At 39.1% G+C, this 22980-nt stretch overlaps 2 protein-coding genes across 3 annotated transcripts; both read left to right on the plus strand.

The window, feature by feature from the left end:
- Positions 1-5731: 5731 nt before the first annotated feature.
- On the plus strand, positions 5732-18895 carry entpd2b (ectonucleoside triphosphate diphosphohydrolase 2b). 2 transcript variants are annotated; one of them, XR_004542084.2, is made up of 10 exons: positions 5732-6004; positions 7967-8084; positions 10615-10765; positions 13652-13811; positions 14106-14333; positions 15056-15349; positions 15929-16048; positions 16885-17019; positions 17985-18496; positions 18541-18895. XR_004542084.2 is itself a non-coding variant. In XM_033976230.2 (9 exons), the coding sequence occupies exons 1-9, from the start codon at positions 5882-5884 to the stop codon at positions 18198-18200; spliced, it is 1545 nt and encodes a 514-aa protein (XP_033832121.1). In that variant the 5' UTR covers positions 5805-5881; the 3' UTR covers positions 18201-18895. The 2 variants fall into 2 exon arrangements, 1 of the variants encoding a protein (XP_033832121.1); XM_033976230.2 differs by having other exon boundaries at positions 5805-6004; positions 17985-18895.
- A 671-nt stretch (positions 18896-19566) lies between these two features.
- On the plus strand, positions 19567-22638 carry phpt1 (phosphohistidine phosphatase 1). Its single transcript, XM_033976101.2, has 3 exons — positions 19567-19920; positions 20525-20652; positions 21108-22638. The coding sequence occupies exons 1-3, from the start codon at positions 19614-19616 to the stop codon at positions 21198-21200; spliced, it is 528 nt and encodes a 175-aa protein (XP_033831992.1). The 5' UTR covers positions 19567-19613; the 3' UTR covers positions 21201-22638.
- The last annotated feature ends 342 nt before the right edge of the window (positions 22639-22980 follow it).

The following is a 22980-nucleotide window of genomic DNA, read 5'->3' on the forward strand; positions in this document are numbered from 1 at the left end:
AAAGGGAGGTTGTTTCATAGTCTGGGCACTGCTACGGAAAAGGTTTTGTCACCTCTGGTCTTGAGTCTGGCTTTGGGCACAGCAGCAGGATTTACAGCAGCAGGATGCAGTAATTCCTTCAAGTAAAGAGATTCATAGAGTGCAGACATTTAAACACAATTAGTAATAAATTTTCAGTTGCACCTGATATGAAAGAGGGAGCCAGTGGAGGTCACACAGCACAAACTAATGGATAAACACGAATGTCCCAAAAGATTCAGAGTTAATTTTGATACTTAGGAGAAAGCTTGCTACTCCATACCTATTTTAATACCACCATTTGAATAGAAAACATTTTTTAAGACAATAGAGTGTCATTTTGAAAACAAATTAAAGGACTTTTTTAATATATCATGTGGTCTTGTATCAGTTCTGACATAGATCGAAACCATTTTAAAATGAGTTTTGACTAGTCTAGCAATTATTTTCAGTACAGATACCAGCTCAAGTCAGCATCTAATTTTGATACTAGTTGTTTTATCAATTAGTATCTAGATTTTCAAGGTCAATGTCGAGGTTTATTTATAAAGCACATCACTGCCCAATGTGTTGTACAAATTTAGAAAGACTAAAAAGTGGTAAAACCGTGGTAAATACATGCAATACATAGAAGAGTATAAGAAAACAAGAAAATAAGAGGTAAAAAACACATCATCTGGTGTTAAAGTCAGCGCAAACAAGTTGAGTTTTCAGACTTCGAACTTTCAATGTTTGAGGCAAAAATCAAGCTCTAAACATGTTAAGTGATCACACACATTGAAGACTTTAGCACCTCCTGAGCTCCTCCAAACAAAAATGTCTCACGCCGTCCCTGTTTTTTGCCAATCAGGAGGTGTCCAGCTGTGTTCTGTACCAGCTGTAGGCGTCGGCATCACATCCACAGTACAGTGAGTTACAATAGTCCAATTGTGTAGCGACGAACATATGGATTGCTCCCTCCAGCTGGTCTGACGGCAGGTATGACTTCACTTTAGCTCTGCGTCTAAGCTGAAAAAAGCTTGTTTTTACCACTGTGCTCATTTGCTTATCTAATTAAATAGAGCTGTTAACTGTGACTCCAAGGTTTTTTGACATAGGGACATCTGTTGGACGATGGAAGGGCAAGAGAGCTGTTTATAACGACGACCTGCTCATTCCGCACAATTTTAAATCAAGAAAGTTTTATTTCAGCCAGTCATATAAATTTGGACAACTGCTCATGTTTGTGTTTGCTCATGTCTGCTTGTGTTTTTATGGAAAATGGCCGTGCGGGACATGGGCTGGACTGCTGCAGAGAGAGCTTCCGGGTTATGTAGTCTTGAAGAGGGATGTAGAGGGTTCAAATAGTGACCTCAAGATGACTCAAACACACGTGACATATAAAAGGCACGTTTTTGAAGAGGGCATGTTATAACAGACAGCTCCAAAAACTCCATTTCCCATAACACCTCCTCTTTATTTGCTAACTTACTTATTAAAATGGGTTAGGCATTATAAGTATTTTTTTTACTTCAGCCTAAACCCTTTCAGTCATGATAGAAATGTTATGTACAACGTTATACAAGTTGAATAAAGTTTAATGTTGAATGTAATGACGGAATAAAATAAATACGAAAATGGTGACACATGGTAAATGGTCCGACATCAAAAGCACTTCAAGAACGTCTGTGAATACATTTAAAGCTAAAGTCAGCACTAATATCATGTTAAAAAGGGAGTACATAATCCAGAATACTACTGCCCTCTCTGACACTGTTAACACCAACCCAGCGACAGAGGTCGGGAGCCAACTGTACTTGTAAGTAAAAATAACATTAGTAAGTTTAGTTTAGTCTTTATTTGAAGAAACTGTGAAACATTATGCTCATAAAAAACAGAGATGTTCTGCACCAGATTCAAAATAATATTAGTCAAGTAGAAGCATAATGTAGTGGTCAAAGAAATGACTCAAGTATGTAAAAGTATTTGGGAAAAGTATTATTCAAGTAGGGGGAAAAAAAAGTGTGAGTATTTTCAAAGGATAGAGACCAAAAAAACAATACAAAACTAAACCATATCTGAAAAAGCTTTGCACAAGTCTTCAAATAATTTCATATTGTCAAAATAAAGCTTCACTTGTACTCACAGTGGGAGGAGTAACCAAAACTCAAAATACGCTGCTAGAAAAGTACTCTTAAAAGTATAATTTATTTAAAAAGTTACTCAGATGTAACTACCAAGTGACCAGCAGGGGTCTCACTTTTGTTATTTTTCTCTCCTCTCTTCTCAGTAAAACCACAGTCACAGCTCATTTGTTTTGCAAAGTGGGGTTTAAGCCTTGGGAAAAACAAAATCTGTACAAGTGAAAGCGAACTTACAACTGCTCTGACACTCACTAATGGTTTTCGATATTTTCTGCACTAGATAGACAGATTATACTCATATTTAACTGACGGCACTGAGCATTTTTCATTACTACGTTACTTTACAAAGAGGTTACACATGTATTGATATATATTTAGTGGTATATAGGGCTAAGGGCTCTCAAAAGTATCGAAAATCAGATACCTGTCGAAACTAGATACTCATTTGTGCAGGTATTGATACTAAAAAGTCATTTTCACTTTAGAATGATCTTGAGCTGTATCAGGACAAGTATGAGACGATATAGACTCGTAGCCGCCTATGGACCCCTATGGAACCTACCTGGACGACTGAGGGATTACACAGATATTAGGCCACAAGTATCAGTATCGGTATTGAGTATTTAGTCCTTAGTATCAAATTTGAGTTTGAAAATTTGTATTGTAACTCATAGTGCTAGTATGACTTGCCTCTGTGAGAAAGAAATCCGTGATGTTTTTCGGTCCCTTGTGACAAACCATTCCTGTCTCTAATTGGCTAATCCACCGGTCAATCATGCCCACCTGAACTCGGAGAGATTCAACGGTGATGAGACTCACCTCGTCAAACCTTTGGCTACACGAGACACCTCCAAATCTACAGGGCCAGATGGAATAACCAACTCGATCCTGAGAAACTGCCATGAATCCCTCTCACTACCACTCAACATTCTGTTTAAATAGTCAATCAAATCCGGAATAATCCCAAAAGCTAAGGGTAGCAGATCAGATCCCCAGAACTACCGACCCATCTCGATTAGCGCCAACACAGGCAGACTTCTAGTGCGGCCTTTGATTCGTGACAGTGGATTGTAAACTATTTAACTGACAGACAACAAGCTGTCACAATTAATGACACAATATCAGAGATGTGCCCAGTCTGTTCAGGTGTACCTCAGGGAAGCACTCTAGCCCCCACCTTATTTATATTGTTCATGAATGATCTATCCCAAATGATGCTATTCAATCGTCAGTCATCAATGTCTACCTGTTGTACGTTGACGACACTACCCTTTGTTGCATCTCGGCAGCTCACTCTAACTGAGAAAGTAAACAATGATCTCTCTGGCATTGCTCAGTCAGTACAAGTGCGGGGGATGACGTTAAATCCCAGGAAAACCAAGACACAGCCATCAAATATTGATATTAGATTCATGAACTGTCCAGTTGAGATGGTCCATGAACATATGCACTTGGGATCACGTTTGCAGAGACTATCCCTCTGTGTTAATCATAAGGATCTACTTTTGTGCCTGTATAAATGTAAAGTCTTGCCTCTATTTGTATATGCGTCGCCTGTTTGGGCCATTTTCATTACAACACAAATTAAACGATAAGTCATGTGATTTTCCAGTATCCATATGAACGACCACTCGATGACAATGACTATTTACTGTTAAAGCTGACCCCGCTAAAGCACAGGAGGAACATCACTTTAATGTGTTCTGGATATAAATTGTTTCTTAAAGTGCTACCCCGAGCCCTCTGGCCACTGTGTCCAACTGTTAAACTCACTCCAATCTCAACACAAACTCCATCCAGCCCAATATACAGCGTCTCACCAGTCAAGCCCTGGATCGTTTGCCTTTAACTAAACTTTTAAATCATGTACCAAAGCTCTGTGTTTGCCCTTTGAAATGTTTCAAGAGATGTCTGTAGAGAACTGACGAAAATAATATTTTTGACCTAATGTTTCGAGAGTACACTTCTACAAGGATTCTAACGTCAGTGCTTTTGGGAACGACGATTTCTCACCAAGATAACACGGAGAAAAAAAAATCTTCAAAAAGTATTGAAGAAGTGTGTACTCTGGATCCCAGGCTCAATACCTCCTTGACCTGATCATGTATCTGACCCAAACTGTAGCAGAAGAGCACAGGCGCCAACAACAGCATTTATAGAGAAAGGTTTGTGTGTATTTGTCTGTAAAATAACAGAATAAACTCATTCACTACCACATATTGAGCAATGCCTTCTCGTTTCTGCTGTCGTCAAATCCTTACAATCATAATTTATTTAGTCAATTAGTACAAATGCTGATTGATGTTGAAGACACCACTGAGTGATTCATTTGCTAAAGACTTCCAGTTCAGGGCAAAAATAGCCTGAGCACAATAGTCCCTGTCACTTCTCAGTCAAATGAGGACTGAAGACAGTCAACTGCTGCTCTTCACATGCAAATCCTGCCCTAAAACAAGAGCAGCGTCTGGGCCACACTCACCTGTGTCCTGCAGGGGCAGGCAGGCTGCAGCCCCACAGCACTCTGGACCCTAGTGACCTGCCTGAATGTCAAAGAATCAGCCCGACATTTTATTCATTACACAGAGCCTCTCTATTTGTAAATGCACAGATTACCACATTTTTATATCACTTTTCTGTTAAAATCGTGTTATTTATGGCAACATGTTTCATCTATGCCATATACATAGTCCTAATAAAGGCTGCAGGTTAAGTAAAAGCTTATAGTAGGCCTATAGCCACCTGCTAAGATATAGTCCAAGACCTACTTTTGAACAGCGGTGGTGCCTGCTTTGATTTACTTTAGTAGCTATACACAGTGATGGAAAAAATACTTTGAAAATGTATTTAGTTACAGAATACTGAATACCTGAATTAAAATGTATTTTGTAATGTATTTTGTGACTGATCAGAGTACTGTATTCTGAGGACTTAGAATACTTTCCTGCAGAGTTGCATTTAAATTATAGCGTTGAAACACAACATAGGATTAAAAACAGCTTCAAGTTTGTTTCACTATTTGTTAAGCATTTCCTAACACTAACTGTAGAAGGATAAATCACACACGCCTCACAGGAGCAGTGTTTATTGTTTTTCTGATTATGTGCAGTTTGAAGACTAAATGTGTGATCAAGTACCACCATGTATTCCTTTGATTTTAGAAAAGTAATATTCTAAATACTGCCAAATGAAAAAGTACCCTAACTGCACCTGAGCACAGTTACTCTGTACTCAGATACTTCCCGGCGCAGTCTATGGGGCAGCAGAGTTTTTCTATTTTCTTACTAAATTTGCCTCATTAAAAACACTCCAGTGTTTGAGGTGTCCACATTGTTCCACGTTGAGAGACTCAGCTGTACTCTATTATTAATTACAATATTTACACGTCCAAAAGTCATTTAGGCGTTTATACGACACACGTGCGCCATGAAGTATATGACACGGACTCCTACTGCCTCTAGTCCCTGAGGACAGGTTCAGGAGACAGGTTCAGGACACAGGTTCAGAGGACAGGTTCAGAGGACAGGTTTATGAGACAGGTTCAGGAGACAGGTTCAGGACACAGGAGAGGCAGATACTGTCGCTCCGTCGTCACTTTATGTAAAGCAGCAGTGTCAGGTGAAGCTGAGGCGGCCAAAAGAGGCGGGACATGCCCTCTCTCTCCGTGTCCGTCTCGTATGTCCGTGAGTCCGTGTGTCCGTGCCGAGAGCCGTGGACTCCGGTCTCGGTGCAGCTGAGGACCGATGGCGCGTGAATCCCCTCGCCGCTGCGCGCTCGTGCCTCTCGCGCTGCTGCTCTTCGGGCTCGTGGCCATCCTCCTGCTCACGCTGCCCACGAGGGACGTGCCCGAGGCGCCCGGCTTCATGGTGAGACCTGGGACAGACTGACAGGAGACACCGGGACTGGGACTGAGGAGGGGACGAGGGAGAGACGATAAACACGACAGGACATAGAGCTTTATGAAAGACTGATAATCAATAAGAGTCTGATCATGGACCAGAGGCTGCTCCAGAAAGGACCAAATCAGCCGCTCAAACATGTAGTCAGTATTTTTTGCTGTGGAATGCATCAGCACAAAACAGTAATTATGACATTAGTTTTTGCTTTTACTATGGATCATCCTGGAGGCTGAGGGATTACACACAAAACTGGAAAATGTGTCAAACTCAAACGTGTCAGTTGCCCTGGTAACACAATGGAGCATGCTCTGTGTGAAATTAAATATGCTAATAAATAGACTAAATAAATACATGAATATTTGTCTGTCTCAAGCTCAAACAATGTAGACCAAACCCCTCATTAATCTTACTGAAGCCAAGGTAAATACTTGACTTTTCCACATGACAGAGTTTAGCTTCAACTCAAGTTTGGGAATGAAATAGAAGATCACTCTTGTTCATCATCAGAAGTGACAGTTTATTTAGCTATTTCAAACTCGATTTCAGTAGTAAGAAATGGACTTGATACTCAATACCAATTCTGATACTGATTCTGATACTGTTTCTGATAATAAAACACAAAATCATAGTACTTTCTTCCATAGTGGTCCATGGGCGGATACAACTCAAGATCATTCTAAAGCTATTCAGGAAAGGTTCATTTATATTTTGTGTATGTGACTTTATTTTTTTATCAATACCTGCTCGATATCTAGATTTAATATTGATGAGTATCTGATTTTCAATACTTCACATGTAAAATCCCAAATCGGCCTCCTATCCCTTGTCTAATACATGATTACTGTAAGCCCGCGGGTTTGTACACTTTTGTAACCCTGTGTTTTATATTCCGCTCAGGTTTGTCCCTCTTCCCCCGCTGTAGTTCCTGCATTCACAGGCTCATATCCCGTGGTTACTTGTGAAATTCAGTAGTGCACTAAACTGCGCTAGGGGCCACACAAAGACCACACGCAGACTTAAGTGGACAGACGCATCATTAGCACTTGTGTTAGCTGCTGGCAAATCCCCAAGAGAGTCTTTAACAGAGAGTAATGAGCACGGGACGATGAGGATACAGGGGACGTGTGCTGGAGTGGTGCTTCTATCTACTTTTCATTTGGCAGTGTACAATTCTGCCTTGACACTAAAGTTTAAAAATCTTGCTCATTAGTATTATAGACTTATTTATTAGTTATTTATTGAGCAGTTAGATTAAAAAAAGCCTGATTTACAGCATCTTTACCTTGGAATGTTGTCAAGATTATAGTAGAAGGCCATTAACGGTAGTCGATTAAGAGCCAGGAATTTATGCTTTTGTGAAACTGAGCTGAGGAATAAACTCGACACTCAATACCGATTTGGATACCACGATAATAAAAAGCAACATTAAATAGTAGTACTTTCTTTTATATTCCCATGTGGCCTTATATCTGTGTAATCCCTCAATCGTCCAGGTATATGTGCTCTTATACCTGCTAAATACTAGTTTTATTATCAAATGGTATCTGATTTTTGATACTTTTGACAACCCGAGTAGCAAGCAACACAGTCTGGAAATTGCTGATCGACTTTTATTCATATTGGACATAGAGTGAAGCTCATGACATCTTTGAACTGTGCAAAGCCGCTCCTTACACACCTAGAAGCTTGACCTTTGACCTGGCCCTCTTTGTGCTTCCTTTCACTTACAATAAATATAACCGGTTGATTTAGATAAAGCAAGGCAAGTTTATTTGTATAGCACAATCTGAGCACTTTACCGAATAAGAAAGACATTAAAATCACAATACAAACAAATCTAAATGTAAATAATCATCGTAAAATTAACATTAAAAGAGAAGAGTTGTCCCTGTTATCTGCAGTGAGCGTGTGCTGTGCTGTGTGTTGCAGTATGGGATCGTGCTGGATGCAGGCTCCTCTCACACTGCTCTGTACGTGTACAAGTGGAGAGCAGACAAGCAGAACGGCACCGGCATCGTCACCCAGCACAGCGAGTGTCACGTCAAAGGTAACGTTTTCTCTTACCTGGAATACTGAGAAAATCATTGAATACATCCTAATAATTACAAGATTGTTTCTTGATAGTAATTATTAACCCTCGGATATGCAAAAATCATCTTCAGAATTCACATGTAATAAGGAGTTAAGCCTGTTTGTGCTTTGGGCAGCACCGATCACCTAATAAAACAGGAAAATACGTTTTAAATGGTTTGTTTTAGCCATAAAGTGCTTCATTTAGTCCTTTAATATTGTGCTGGTCCTGGTCTAGAGACTCAGTGTTGACATAGTTTGATTCATAGTGTTTACCTGGTTGATGGACTGATATCCTCCTGTATAAAAAAAAACCTGACAGATATCAGTCTGTATTTACCAGGCAACCACTCCCTCTGTCACACCTCGAGCCAGAACCAAACATGTTCATCCAATCAGATTTGTTTATTTCAGTGACACATGTGAAATGAAGGAGCTCATTGGTTGCCTGTCATTTATAAACAAAGTCAAATGTATTTCACCTCAGATTAACAGTGTTTATTGTGATATTAGTTCCTTTCCTTCAGACATATTTGTTTTGATACGGATGAACCATGTGTGTCTCTGATTGGCTAACCCACCTGTCAATCACGCTCATCATCTGGAGAGATTCACAGGAGACCAGACTCACATCTTTGTAAAGTTTTTTCAATTTTATTTATATAGCACATTTAAAACACAACTTAAGCTGCCCAAAGTGCTTCACACAAATTCAACAAAAACAGATATACATAAAATATGACGCACACAATAAAACACCAAGACATCCTGCCTAGCTAAAACATAATGCCAGGGAGAAGAGGTGGGTTTTTAGTCTGGTCTTAAACTGCACTACAGACTGAGAGACTGAGAGGATCTGACAGGCCGAGGGAGGCTAGTGTTGGAAGAAGTGTGTGTTCTGACTCCCAGGCAATCATACTGGTATTCGTCAGTGGATTCAGCATTAAAATGACAAAAGGGGTGTGCAATATCCAAGAAAGATCACGATTTTCATGGATCATAATTTAGATTTGATCATAATTCATGTGCCTTTATATTGGCTTTAAGAGGTAAAGTCACTTGCTTATTTTATTAGTTCAAACTTCACTGTAAGTCGTTAAATCCACTTTTCATTTGTTCAGAACTGTGCAGAGGCTGAGTGTGTTTGAGCGTAGGCAAAAGAGTAGCACTGAATCACAATATCACCAAAAAAAATATCACAGGAATGGTGCAATAGTTATCCCAGGCCATAACTGACACTGACATTATAAAAATATGCCTAAAAACATTGTTATCGCTTGAACTGAACACTGAGCACTGCTGTCATGTCGGCCTATAGAGCGGCATGTGTGTCCCAGCTCTTGACAGCCGTGAGTGAGCCGTGCAGCCTGACTCAGACCTCTATTACACAAACTGTTATGATCCACTGACTCATCCACATCTTCTCTGTGAACTTTGACCTGTGCGCCTCGAGTGCGCTCTTCAAACATGCTCGGTACATAAACCCGACCGGTGCCGCGTATGCCTTTACATTCACACAAGTCAACACAGTCTTGTACAGGGGAACGAGTGACAGGGCGGGACATTATGTAAACGCTGTGATAGATTATCCTTCTATTAAAAATGTGCAATGAAACTATAGGATCGGGTTTGGATATGCAGTGAGGCTAAAGTGCTCTGTAAAATGTGCTCACGAATAGGTAGGAGAAAATAAACATGGTAATTGTATTTAAAAAAGCATTAATCCAACAAGAGCCAATCACCAACAATATTCTCACAGTTGCACAGATACATGTTTGGATGAAGTGTCTTGCGGAAAGGTACAACAGTAGTATGTAGTTCTGTTTGTTAAAATGATCAAACATGTAAACGGATGCATTTACGTCCTAGTTTGTTAGTTAAACAATAAAGGCTGGTTTATAATCGAGCGTCAAATCCACAAGAGTCTGCTGCGTAGTTCTGTGGTGCACCTGACGAACCAATCAAAGATCCTTGACGCACCTGACAGCCAATCAAAAAGCTCCGTGACACAGCCTAACGTGTTTATTGTCCTCTGTGTAAACTCTGATCCTGATCTGTGAGAAAACGCCAGCCCTCAGCAGAAAAAAAACTTGCCTCGAGTATAAACCACCCGTATGATTCACTTGCAGCAGTTTAGATTTACAACCGAGATTAACAAAAGGTCGGTTAGATCTCCAAAGTACAGAATAATCCAAATGCAATGTATGTAAATTATTCTGATCCCAATGACAGTTATGTATTCTGCTATTACTTTTTTTTTTCTGACTATATTTCTAAGAGTTTCCAAATGTTCTTGTTAGAGTTTATCACTGTTAAACTCTCCTCCTCCTCCTCCTCCTCCTCACTGTGGAACACTGGAAACTCGTCAGATCAGTTTAATGCCTCCTACAAGTGTGCGAGCGATGGGCACACTAAATCCACCAGACAACAAAAGCACAAGGCACTGCAAAAACACCTAGGGGACTTTTTCTCCCTGTGATATTTAACGATTTCACCTTTGCGTGCAGGTGGGGGCATCTCGAGTTATGCCGGGGAGCGTGGAGGAGCAGCTCGGAGTCTGGAGCCCTGTCTGAACCAGGCGATGCAGGACGTGCCCAAAGAGAGACACCCCTCCACCCCCGTGTACCTGGGGGCCACCGCGGGCATGAGGCTGCTGCAGTGAGTGTCAACGAAGAGCTAACAATCCTTATGACGATGTGCCATTATATACATGTCAGCACATTGTAATTCAGTGATTGTCAGTTTCTTGCTTCTTTCCTAAAACCCATTGGTCAGCGTCTGTGAGTGACATGTGGATTTAACCAATCACAGTGAAGGATGAACTCTCAGCAGCACAAATGTGTTAAAGAGGGGGTATTTTACTTCTGTGGGGAATTAACTGCTAACACTTACCATATTTAGATCACTGTGTTACCTTTTATTGTATTGAAAGTGTTATATTCACCGAAAACAACATATTAACATGTTTTATACGTTTCATGTTATGAGCGAACTGTAAGGGTTCAAATGGCACAGGGGAGATTGCAGAATTAGTGAAACAGACATGGATGACATCTAAAACCTCTTCAGGCATATTTTTGAGGGGGGAACAGTGTTATAACATATTAGAAAGCTAAAAAAAAATAGTGATGTTGTTATTTATCATGAAAACTAAGGAAGTGTGTGTAGACTGCACTCTGACTGGTTGAAAAAGGTATTACAGTCACTTGCAGATAGAGGACACATACAAGTTTTTCTCATTCTCAGTTTATGGACAGGCCTCATGTGAAAGCTCAGAACCTCCAGAATTCACTCACTGAGCTGTAGGTGTTGCACTAGCACTGATTCATGAGGCTGCAGGTGCTGGTGTAATGTAAATTCTTGTACATGAAGAGGAAATAAGAGTTGTGAGTTGTTTTTATGGTGTTTCAGTATTCTTGCAAAGATAAGGAAAGAAGTTACAGCTCCGTAGGCCTGTCAGGATAATTACTGTAATTACTGTAATAATTACTGTATTGACTAATCGTTCTATACATAATCGATGGAACAGTAGAACAGTAGTTTTGGGGGTTAATATTTTTCATGGCACTTTTTCATAGTACTAGTGGGGAAGTTATTTTTTTGTACTACGCTTAGATTTGAGCTGTAGAGACTACAAAAAAACCTGCATGAAATACTTTTACTTTTTTCTCTTTACGTACATTTTACAGCCGTTTTTTTAAGTAGAATTTTTCATGTAATACTGTACTTCGTCTTTTACTTGAGTATTTATTTGCTCTGGTATCTGTACTTTTACTTAAATAACAAAACTGAGTACTTCTTCCACCACTGTTGAAATACGTGTGTCCTACGTGTGTTTGACTGGTATTGCACATTTAGAATCGTTTCTTGGGGATATTTCTGCTTTAAGGTTATTGTGTCAGTTTCAATATTATCGTGTATCTTCAGTAAAATACCCCATTTCAAAATTTGATCTCGTGACATGACACTGCCTTTAAACCCTCACACATCCTTGATCTAGACATAAAAGAAAGATAACAAGATCATGGGAGTAGAGAGAAGAACAGGAACGTTGGGAGTATTGGCCCAATGAGCAAAGGAGGAGCATTCTCTGAGCTGGAACGGGATTAAAGTTAGGTTATCATGACATAAAACATGGATCAAATAAGAAATGCCTGTGTAAATACATGAAACTGCCATTACACTGGGATTCAGATTAGAAAGTCCTTTGAGGTTTAAACCAGCAAGATTTCAGCGTCGAAACTGGCAACCCAAATGAGAGACTCGTGTGAGGCTCATTCTGCTTTCTGATTGGACAATTATCTAGAGAGCCAATTATAACATATCAACTTGGCCAGTGTTTTTGTGTTTTTGTAATTAAGATCAAAACAGCAGTACAGTTGTTATCAGTAAGTGCTCTATTTGATTTGAACCTCGTATCTGAGGACGCAAATGACTCATGGTTGTGAATCTGAGTCTTGATAATTACTATATCGACTCATCGTTCAATATATGAAAGCTGGAGCAATATATTTTTAGCTCAATATTTATCGTGGGTATATATTTTTTGCAGTATAAGGGAGATTTTTGTTATTTTTGCTGCTGCAGGGGGTTGTCTACTAAAAAATGGTTAATTGGGATTATCTTGCTTTATTTCTATTGCGTCAGTGGTATAAAGTAGTTTCAATATTATCATTTATCGCAGTAGCGGTGTAACAGGCCAAAAGTTCAAGTATCTCCCAAAGAACACACTGTCATTTTGTTCTAAAGTAAGACATGATTCCCATATTGTGTAACTAAAATCTGACCCTGTAATAGTTAACTGTATAGATACTTCAGAAGGTTAGGCAGATACATAGCCACACTTTTTTTTTTTTTTATTCATGGTATTATTAATAAGTATCTTTTGCTCCCTGTGTTAAGTCACTCCCCCTTCAGAGCGCTATCACAACACAATCAGTTTGCATCCCACTAATGAAACTACTACACATTACATCAGGTCTGTGAAGTTGTTGTGTATAGTTTTGTGTATTCATTTTGTATATTTATGGAGAATTGTGGGAGCATGGATGGCATAGGCTTGTGGGCGGAGCAATGGACAATCTTACTGCTGACTGTGAGCGCATGGATGACATCTAACCTCTTCAGACATGTTTTTAATGAGGGAAAAATGTTATATCATGATAGAAAGCTCCACAAAGTCAATTTTCCATAATACTTCCCTCTTTAAAGGAGCTGTAATAGCAAAATGTGTCTTGCCCCAAAATAAGTCCACTGTATAAGCATTTTATTGTCCGATAATCAAGAGGTGGATGTTTTTACCGTCACAGCAAAATTATGCACTGGTCATTGAAAAGAGTTATGAAAAGTGCTTACAAACTCATCTTGTTAATAAATTAGGATGAAGTGCAAAAGGTAAGCGAGGAACAACTGCAAGCTGTTCAAAATGAGCTGGTTCTGTTTTTCATGTTTTTAATACAGTAAAAATTTGGTGCGATGCCTTTAATGTTTCATGATTATTCTTGGGCTTAACTCCTGTGTTTCCATTCTCCTTGTGTGCACCAGTATCTTCAGTAGTCAGCAGTCGACTCAGATCCTGCAGGAGGTGGAGCAGAAGCTGAGGTCGTACCCCTTTGACTTCAGGGGGGCGGCCATTTTGAGTGGGGAGGAGGAGGGGGCGTACGGCTGGGTCACTGTCAACTATCTGCTGGAAAACTTCATCAAGGTACTGCTCTGGGACAGTGCAGGCTGTCAACTGTGGGACGGGGTTCATTCTGGAGAACAGCTGAGGACATCTAGTGGCACTGAGGGGATATGACAGCTATTTATTATGTTTCACATCACATGTCACAAAGGCAGTGCACAGATTACAGATATGTGATCTGAAGACATTTCTAACATTTCTAATTTGACAAAAGAAACCAGGTCTATAGCCATAACCATTGGCAGGCTTCATACTGAACAAATGTTTTTTTGCGATGATCTAGTCACCATTAAACCCTGTGTTGTGCTGTTCCAGTACAGTTTCGTGGGCCACTGGCTGAGTCCAGGCAGGGGCACTGTGGGGGCTCTAGACTTCGGCGGAGCGTCCACTCAGATCACGTTTGCCACAGAGGACCGGGTGGAGGATGAGAGGGACAGGGTCAGACTGCAGCTGTACGGTCAGCACTACACCCTGTACACCCACAGCTTCCTCTGCTACGGCCGCGACCAGGTGCTCAAGAGGATCCTCGCTCAGTTGGTCAAGGTACAGCATCAGTAGTATCAGTACGTGACACTAAAGCTAACCGAGCTTGTTGTAAGAATTTATGGGTGAGCGATATGCCAAAAAAAATCATATCACGATTTTTTTAGAGCCAGATCACAATTTCAATTTTATCACAATTTATGTTTTCTTTTATACAGTAACTAAAGCGTCAACAAAAAAAACAAAAAAAAAAGTCATAGACTACAACTTTAGAGCAAACACAAGCACATTATATTGATACCTTTGATCACTTTTTTAGGGACAAGTTATTTTTAAATGAAATGTATTTATATGTATACATTATAAAGTTCAATGTTTACATAAAACAACATGTTCATTATATACAAAAGCATTTTCATTTTATATAATTCTATTAATTCATTTGTTTGATAAAGATTGTTTTTAAATTGCAAAATCACGAAATTGAAGATTATTATGAAACAAGTCTACAATTTCTTAAATAACAGCAGATGATAAGAATAAAAATGTAAAGACCTTTCCCTGTTTGAAAGAACAGTCACTGTTCTGACTTTGTTAAAAATCATAATCATGTGTACGCATTTTTACTATTGCCATTGAAAGTTAAAGCTGATTCATATGATCATGCTTCAGACGTACATTGTACAACTAAAATAAATACAGAAGCACATAAGATACAGCTGTATGTATCCTGTTAGCTATTACTTAGTATTTTTTTTTATTTGATTGTTTTCTTTTTTCAGACACAGGGAACATTGGGGCCCATCAGTCACCCGTGTTACCCCTCTGGCCACAGTCAAAGGGTCTCTCTGAACAGCATCTTCAACTCCCCCTGCACCTCCTCATCCAGACCAGCATCCTCTGACCCCAAGACTGACCCCAAGACTGACCCCCAGGTTGAGCTGACCGTCCAGGGCACTGGCCACTACGGGAACTGTGTGGGAATCATTAATCAGATCTTCTCGTTCGACCAGTGCTCTTTCTCTCGCTGTTCATTCGATGGAGTCTTCCAGCCCAATGTCAGCGGCAACTTCATGGTCAGTGACACAATGGGATATCAGACCTCATGATTCTTTGGCTCTTCTAGGGCCAGCGCCGCTCACATGAGTCTGTAGACTGGGGTAGAACTACAGAAGGTTATTCATTTAAAGCAAAGGGCAAACAATACTTCCAACAATATGCTGTACAGTGTATACTTCTGCTCAGCACTGTATAACCATAGAGTGTATATATAAATGGTCACAGTTAATCCGCTAGCTGCCACACTCCAAACAGGAAGTGAGCATAGGTGCGCTTCTGGCTCCAGTTCACTTTCTATTGAAAAACTGTCGCCCCTCTGTCTGTAACTGCTGTTGTCAGGCTCGTCATTTAAGCCTTAAAATGTTCTTATTAACCCGCACTACATGATCCTGGTATTTTTATTTTGTATTTCATAATTTTGTGCCTCTGTTAGCATCATTTAGCTACATTTTTCCCGCATCTTTGTACAGTGCAGTAATTACAGTCGTTACATATTACTCATTTACCAAGAGTTTTTTTTGTCAAGAATACAATCCTTAATACATAAAAACATATTTTTGATACTGACATTTTCATTTATGTTTCTTCCATTTTAGGCATTCTCTGCTTTCTTCTACACTCACTCGTTCCTGCAAAAAGTGACTGGTGTTACCGTGACAACGCCTTCACAACTGGAAGAAGCCACCAAGCAGATCTGCGGCCTGAATTTTAACCAAGTAGGCTCCTCCTCCTCCTACACTATCAATGTGTTTACAGCAGCACACGATACATGTAACATTTTAACTTAGCTATGGGGTTTTACTTCACATTTTGCAGCTTAATGATGATAGTGAAGAATTAAACCCCATGAATGGAAAATACTTTATGGTGTGAGTTTCTTGTTGAAGCTTGATTAAGTATGTTATGTTGCTTCTGGCCTCTGCTGGTTATAATAGGCCAAGGAGCATGTTGAAATGTTGAAATTACATCTAGAATACACACTTCTTCAATACTTAATGAATATGTGAGTCTGTGCAACGGTGAATCTCCCCGAGTTCAGATGGGTGTGCATGTTTAAAAAAAAATAAAGCCAAAAAAAATCATGGGGGGGTTGAAAAATATTTACTGTTTTTTTGTAAATAATAGGTGACCAACAAGCTCTTTCACTTCACATGCTTCAATGAAATAAACAAATCTGACTGTACGATCACGTTTAACCAGGCCTGAGATGCAGTGGAGGGCGTGGTGACCAGCCTGATATCACTCTGTAGAACAAATACAGACAGAAAACAGATTGATGCTTCTTACGTCATGACTTGATCAGAATGAATCCACTGTATTTAAATCATGCACTAGCACATCCTGCAGAAGAAAGGCTGATCAAATGTTCATCTGACCTCTTATTGATTTAAAACTCATTAGAGGTACAGTAGGCTGACATTGTATGAATGCTAAGGAAATATGTTTGAGCAAATATAAAGCAGTACATTTTTTCATTTTCGCATATTGTGCATAATTGTTATACATAATAATATACACATAATACCGTCATTTGCATTTCTGTGTGTTCCAGCTGCTTGCCCTGGCCCCAGAGCAGAAGTCCCGTCTGCAGGATTACTGCGCCTCCGCTGTATTTATGCAGGTGCTGCTGCTCCGAGGATACGGCTTCGATCAAATGTCTTTTCCACAAGTTTCATTCCAGAAGAAGGTACTTTGTATTATTAACATGATTAAATATGATCCAAGGCTGGCAATATGGGATTTTTTTTTTTTTTTTTCCTGACATTGATTGATCTCAGTTTTATTTTATTTAGTCTTTTTTAATTAGAATGGCTCTTAGTATTGACTTCATGAACATAAATAATGCAGATGTTTAATCAGTGCCATCTAACCTAAAAAATTAGAAAAAATGAATAAATAAAAATCCTCCAGAACTTGAACTCTGCTTTAAACCACATGCTTTTATTGAGGATTTGCTGTGGACCTCTTGATTCAAAAACCTCCTCCATTCCATGACCGCTTCAACATCTCTTTATCTTTCAATGAATTGTCCGGCCCTGGAATGACCTTTTGATTTGTGATCTGACCACAATCTGCGGAGATGGTTAAATCATAGTTCAGTTTTTACAAGTTCTCAGTTCAACTTTTTACTCCAAATACCACCCAAGGAAAATGTGACTCTCCAGGTACCACTAGATCTTAATCAGGTCTAGTGCAAGACTATTCCAGGAGTAAATTGAGACTGAACCAGGTCTAAAATTTGACTACAGCATTGCATTGCCAAGTAGTTTTAAACAAGAACTTAACCAGTAGAGGAGTGTGTAAAATAATTAAATACTAGAACTGGTGAGGTCCTTGTGTACCACAGTTTGAGAACCATGAAGATCCACCTCTGTCAGCTAAAATTGTTATTAAAATGCAGATTGCCATTGTAATACAGTGAGTTCTTGGGTCCAGTCCATAATGATCGGGTTCAACATCTGTGAATTTACCTTTTGGATATTTCATGGTGTACAAGTACAATGTTATCAATAGAAAAATCTGTCTTCTGCCTCCATCTGGGTGTATCACATCATCACATTGTAGTATCTCAAAAGCACAATTACTAACATGTTACTGATAATATAAAGTGTAGACTACGGTGTTAGCAATTGGTGTTGATCATGCGTGCAGGCTGGCGGCACGTCGGTGGGCTGGGCTCTGGGCTACATGCTGACTCTGAGTAACCTGCTGCCCGCTGAGAGCCCCCCTCTGAGAAAGGCCCTTACACCCGCGGCCTGGGGAACCCTGCTCTTCCTGGTGGTCCTGGTCCTGACGCTGGCTCTGGGGTGTGTGGTGGTGCGAGCCTGTGGAGGGAAGAAGGAGAGCAGCACCGAGAGCACCATCTGAGACACAGCACTTAACTAAACTGGAATGGACAGGCATTTTATAAGAAAAGAGATTGCACTAAAAAACAATGTACTGTTTTTTTTTACATTTAGAAGTTCCATAGTATTTGAACTTCAGTTTTTACTGTTAGAGCAGGCTAGAGAACCCTTATTGGTATGAAAATATCCCCAGAACCCTATATTATCCTCTGCACTGCAATAAAATTCAGAAGTTCTAATGTTTATTACCAAATTTGGATGAAAGTCTAATTCCTCATACTCCTTATTGTGTGGGATTATATATTGTAAGAAACTGTAGTATTTAAGTAATGATTAATAGTGACCCCTGACACATGGGCCAGGGATCCCCACTTTGAGAACCACTGTGTTAGAGTTTATATCATGTTTTTAAATAATATCTCATATTTATTGCTTTAAAATGGCTTTTTATGTAAACTAACAATGTGAAGAACCTGACCAACCAACTGTTATAGACTTTTCGTATGACTTTTTTATGAGGCCTCGTTGTTATATATGGATAATGTTATTTGACACTGAAACTTGTATTTTAGAAAACTGTGGTATATCAAATCAAGGCAGCAAAGCAAGTCTGTGCTACTGACTGTGATAATGATTGTGCACTGTAAATAAAGTAAATATGTGTTTATACATCGGCCTACTAATTAAACCTGGTGAATAAAAAGAAGAAATTAATTCAATAATTCATTTCTATTTCCCCTTCATGTTGTTTTTGAATCAAACCTGAAAGCTGAAACAACTATTTCACATCAAATTTCACAATCTTTCTGTATCTACAGTGACTCACTGTGGATACTCATTTCAATCATTTAAATACAACTTAAACCAACCTTTGCGTATCTTAAAATGGAAGAATGGTAATAAGGGTAAAGGGTGTTTCATGCATGGTCCCAGGGTGAATATATCCACTTAAAGAGTTCCTACATTCAGAGAAGGAATGCATAAATACATTTTTCGTGGGCATTCTTGATGAATGTAAAGGATTTTCCAGTTGGTTAACATTCATTATTATCAATTTGTAATTCAAGTTTATTCCTGTGTCTTATATATTTGAAAAGTTTTATTTAGCAACAACTAGTGGCATTTTCCCTGAATTAGTAGTCTGAATTAGTAGTCTGACCTGTCAGATTCACTTTAAATATAATTAAATGGAGGCATGATACTGTCAGGCAACATATGAATGATAGTGAGAAAAGTATTTATTTATTTGAGTAATTTAGGTAAACTATAAACGTAATGCCTTAACGTTCTGTCAATTATATATATATATATATAAAAAAAAAACACATAAAATATAAAAAACGCAATAATTTCCATGCTTTTATGTTGAAGGTCAAATTTTACCGGAAGTTCTCTTGTTATTGCCGGAAGTGTCAAGTCTTGCGCCGCGTGTTGAATGAAAAACGTAATCTCACTGTTTATTGAAGTCGTAAAATTTCACTTTCCTCGTAAAACAAACACGGAGCCCCTGCAAACTTCCCCGGTACTTTTCTTCCTCGCCTGTCTGCTCGCTGCTTTTGTGGAGGGTCGTCTGGAGATGTGCACGCAGACTAAAGCAGCGGCTCTCATGGCCAACATCCCGCGGGCTGACATCGACCCGTCCGGGGTGTTCAAGTATGTGCTGATCCGGGTGCACAGCCGGGAGGAGGGCGATGACTCTGAGATAGACATCGTGCGGGGGTACGCCTGGGCAGAGTACCACGGTCAGTCCTACAGTCAATGATAAACTACTCATACTAATCAGAGCAAATGTGATCTGTAGAGCAGAATTCATTTAAAATATGTGATTCTACTGCCATCTGTAATGCTGCAAATTCAGCATTTCATCCGAAGAAAAGTTTGTCTACAGATTAAAGGTGCTCTGTGTAAGTTTTCTGGTGTGGGGTTTGCTACCTGCTTGTCTCCAGTGCATCACCAGTTCATTCATGTTCTTGAATGAATCAGGATGAGCATGTGTAATACCCGCGTGTGTAACATTTTAGGCAAAGCAATGACGTCTCAATGGAAACAAGCCATGTGACAGACCCTCTGCCAGAAAAAAGACTTAGTGCATCTTTAATTAGGCTTTGTACAGCCACATTTGAATAGCCTGATCTCAGTTGGTTACCATACTACGGTGTATTGTTCTACACTCTAAAACATGAATTCAAAGATAATGTTTGGAAGTTGTTTTGGCCAAATGAGATCCTCCGTCTTTCAGTTTTTGACTTTCATTTTTGTAATGGATGTGGAGAACTGCTAATAACAATTACAAAACTGGGTATGTTGTGGCATTTAGTATTGACTGATAAGCTGTCTACTCTGCAGCGGACATCTACGAGAAGGTGTCAGAGGAGCTGGAGAAGGGCAGTGTTCTGGACTGTGAGTGCATCGGAGGAGGACGCATCAGACATGAACCAGAGGCCAAGAAGATCCACGTCTATGGATACTCCATGGTACAGAGCTGAACCAGATATGCTGTTAAGAGCACACATAGGATCGTTTTCTCTGTACATTAAACCCATTCAGAAAAAACAAAAATGTCCACATTTTACCTGTGTGTGTGTAATTGTTCAGTATCGATACCTGCTGTCTATACAGGTTATATAGGTCTATTACATCACAAATAATGTAAATAACTAGGAAGGAACTGTCTGACATTATTTCAGTCCAATCCAACCATGTACGCTCATCTCCAAATATAAGCCTAACTGAAAGCAACAATGTAATTTGTATTAAAGCTTCTTTGGTTAAGAACTCCATACACACTGGTACTGGTACACCGTCATACAGTACCATTTTTTGTCTCAACAAAACTGTTTTGAGTAAATTTTTGTGTCTCTTGCCTTTAAAACACACTGTATTGTGTAGCATTTTAAAACTGTAAATTGATGTTTCTTTCTGCCCTCAGGGATACGGCAGGGCGAACCACGCAGTCACCACAGAGAAGCTGAAGGAGCGGTATCCTGACTACGAGGTGACCTGGTCCAACGAAGGATACTGAAGCCTGTAGGGGACAAACTTCATAATGGCCTCACACAGTACTCATCCACAGTACTGACCATTACAACTGCCAAAATAACAAGACAGCTTAAGTGAAAGATGAACTTTAATTGAAAATGTAACACAGAAAAACTTTTGTTTTTAATAAAATGAAAATTTAAGTTGTTTAGCTGAATAATGTCAAGGACAAAATACATAGGATAAATAGAGTACCAATGTTCTATGTCATAGTAGTGTAATTGTTCAAATAAATCACTTGGCATTGATAAATCTTAGTGTAAGAAGTGGGAATGTGTTTTTTAATCATTTACTTTAACATGATTGTTGATATTTGTGTTATGTTTTGTAGGGAGGCAGCCATCCAGCTTTTTCAGTTCTGATACTGACATCAAAATTTAAACAAACATTATGAGATGTTCTAGGCCCAAACAATTCTGTAAATAGTCTTATTACAAACGATTAAAGACTCAACTATCCCTAATATTTTGGCAGTTGTTAGAGCTCATTGTAAGCTCCAAACACAAGTGGGATATAACCAAACTCATGTCAGTGCACTATATATCACTGTGATTCTGATGGTGACTTGTTATAGAGTTATTGACCAGAACCATTTTGATGAGAAATTAAAATGTGTGTACTTCAAAATCTAAAGTTTTCTATCATGTCAGTTTATTGGATCAACTTTTTCATTTTATTCAAGTGTGTCTGAAGCCGCTTTAAAAATGTCTACTCTGTATCGTTACTCATTACACATTACAGGACCTGGTTACTTTGAAGCACATGTTCATATACAGTTCATCTTCACCAGCACTAGGTATTTGGGCTTAAGTAACTTGGTTTTGTGATGGGACATTAGGGGGCCACGTCTACTGCATTACCACTGAACTTTCTATGTACCACAGGCAGTTTTAGAGATATCTTCACCCAGTTATCCAGTTCATTGTCCCATCAACTTTTGAAAACTAAGTGTTGATCACTAAAAGTAAGAAGCAAGTAAATTTAGTTTGAATGGCACTTTTAAAAAAAATTATATATTAAATTGTACACATGAAAAAGCTAACACTTGTCTCAGATGTTGACTAAATGTACGATTCTATAATTAGAGGCATATTTCATATATTTCCTGGCTGTATTTATCAATTGTACTGTTATTTCCTTCCATCATCCCCGCTTTGGGCAAAATTAGCATTATTGTTGCAGAATCACTCAATATGGAGTAAATGGCATTTTTTAAGTTTCAGTTAATGTATAAGATCCCTATTTTAGTAGAAAATTTTGGTTTGTATAACAACCTAAATGTAAGAAAAGACTCACTTCAGAGTTTTAAACGTTTGTGTTCATTATTTGTGTATCTAATATTTGTATCTAATGTGCTTGTCCCAAAAAAATTTGTCAACTGGGTAGCGCCTTGGATAATAAAATATAACGAAGACAGCTGCAAACAAAAATTTTTAAGATGTTTTTTATTCTGCCCTTTTTACCAATTTTAGATCGGGAGATACATCAGCACTTTAACTGAAGCTGCATGTTCTGGAGGGAAAAGGAGACACCAGAACTTTTCAGATGTGACTCTCAGTTTTACACAGTTGCAAATTGACCTAGTTTGCAGTGAACTGGCCAAAAAGCACTGGGAACAGCAGACAATGCGATTAAAACACCACGAACACAAGTTAATAGCACAGAAGTCGATGTAGCATTTAGTCCCACGTCAAAGAGCCTGATTTAAACCTTGTCCCAATATTTTATAACGTCCTGCACCTTACATCACCTCAGCCTTTATC

Source organism: Periophthalmus magnuspinnatus, chromosome 12, assembly GCF_009829125.3.
Source record: "Periophthalmus magnuspinnatus isolate fPerMag1 chromosome 12, fPerMag1.2.pri, whole genome shotgun sequence".
In the NCBI taxonomy this organism is placed as follows: Eukaryota; Metazoa; Chordata; class Actinopteri; order Gobiiformes; family Gobiidae; genus Periophthalmus; species Periophthalmus magnuspinnatus.

Bases quoted from the DNA above. Each gene is read 5' to 3' on its own strand.
- entpd2b (XM_033976230.2), top strand. From the start codon at position 5,882: ATGGCGCGTGAATCCCCTCGCCGCTGCGCGCTCGTGCCTCTCGCGCTG. The intron at 15,350-15,928 runs GTCAGTGACACA...CTTCCATTTTAG, and splicing joins ATGTCAGCGGCAACTTCATG to GCATTCTCTGCTTTCTTCTA. The intron at 16,049-16,884 runs GTAGGCTCCTCC...TGTGTGTTCCAG, and splicing joins GCGGCCTGAATTTTAACCAA to CTGCTTGCCCTGGCCCCAGA.
- phpt1 (XM_033976101.2), top strand. From the start codon at position 19,614: ATGAAAAACGTAATCTCACTGTTTATTGAAGTCGTAAAATTTCACTTT. The intron at 19,921-20,524 runs GTCAGTCCTACA...TCTACTCTGCAG, and splicing joins CGCCTGGGCAGAGTACCACG to CGGACATCTACGAGAAGGTG. The intron at 20,653-21,107 runs GTACAGAGCTGA...TTCTGCCCTCAG, and splicing joins ACGTCTATGGATACTCCATG to GGATACGGCAGGGCGAACCA.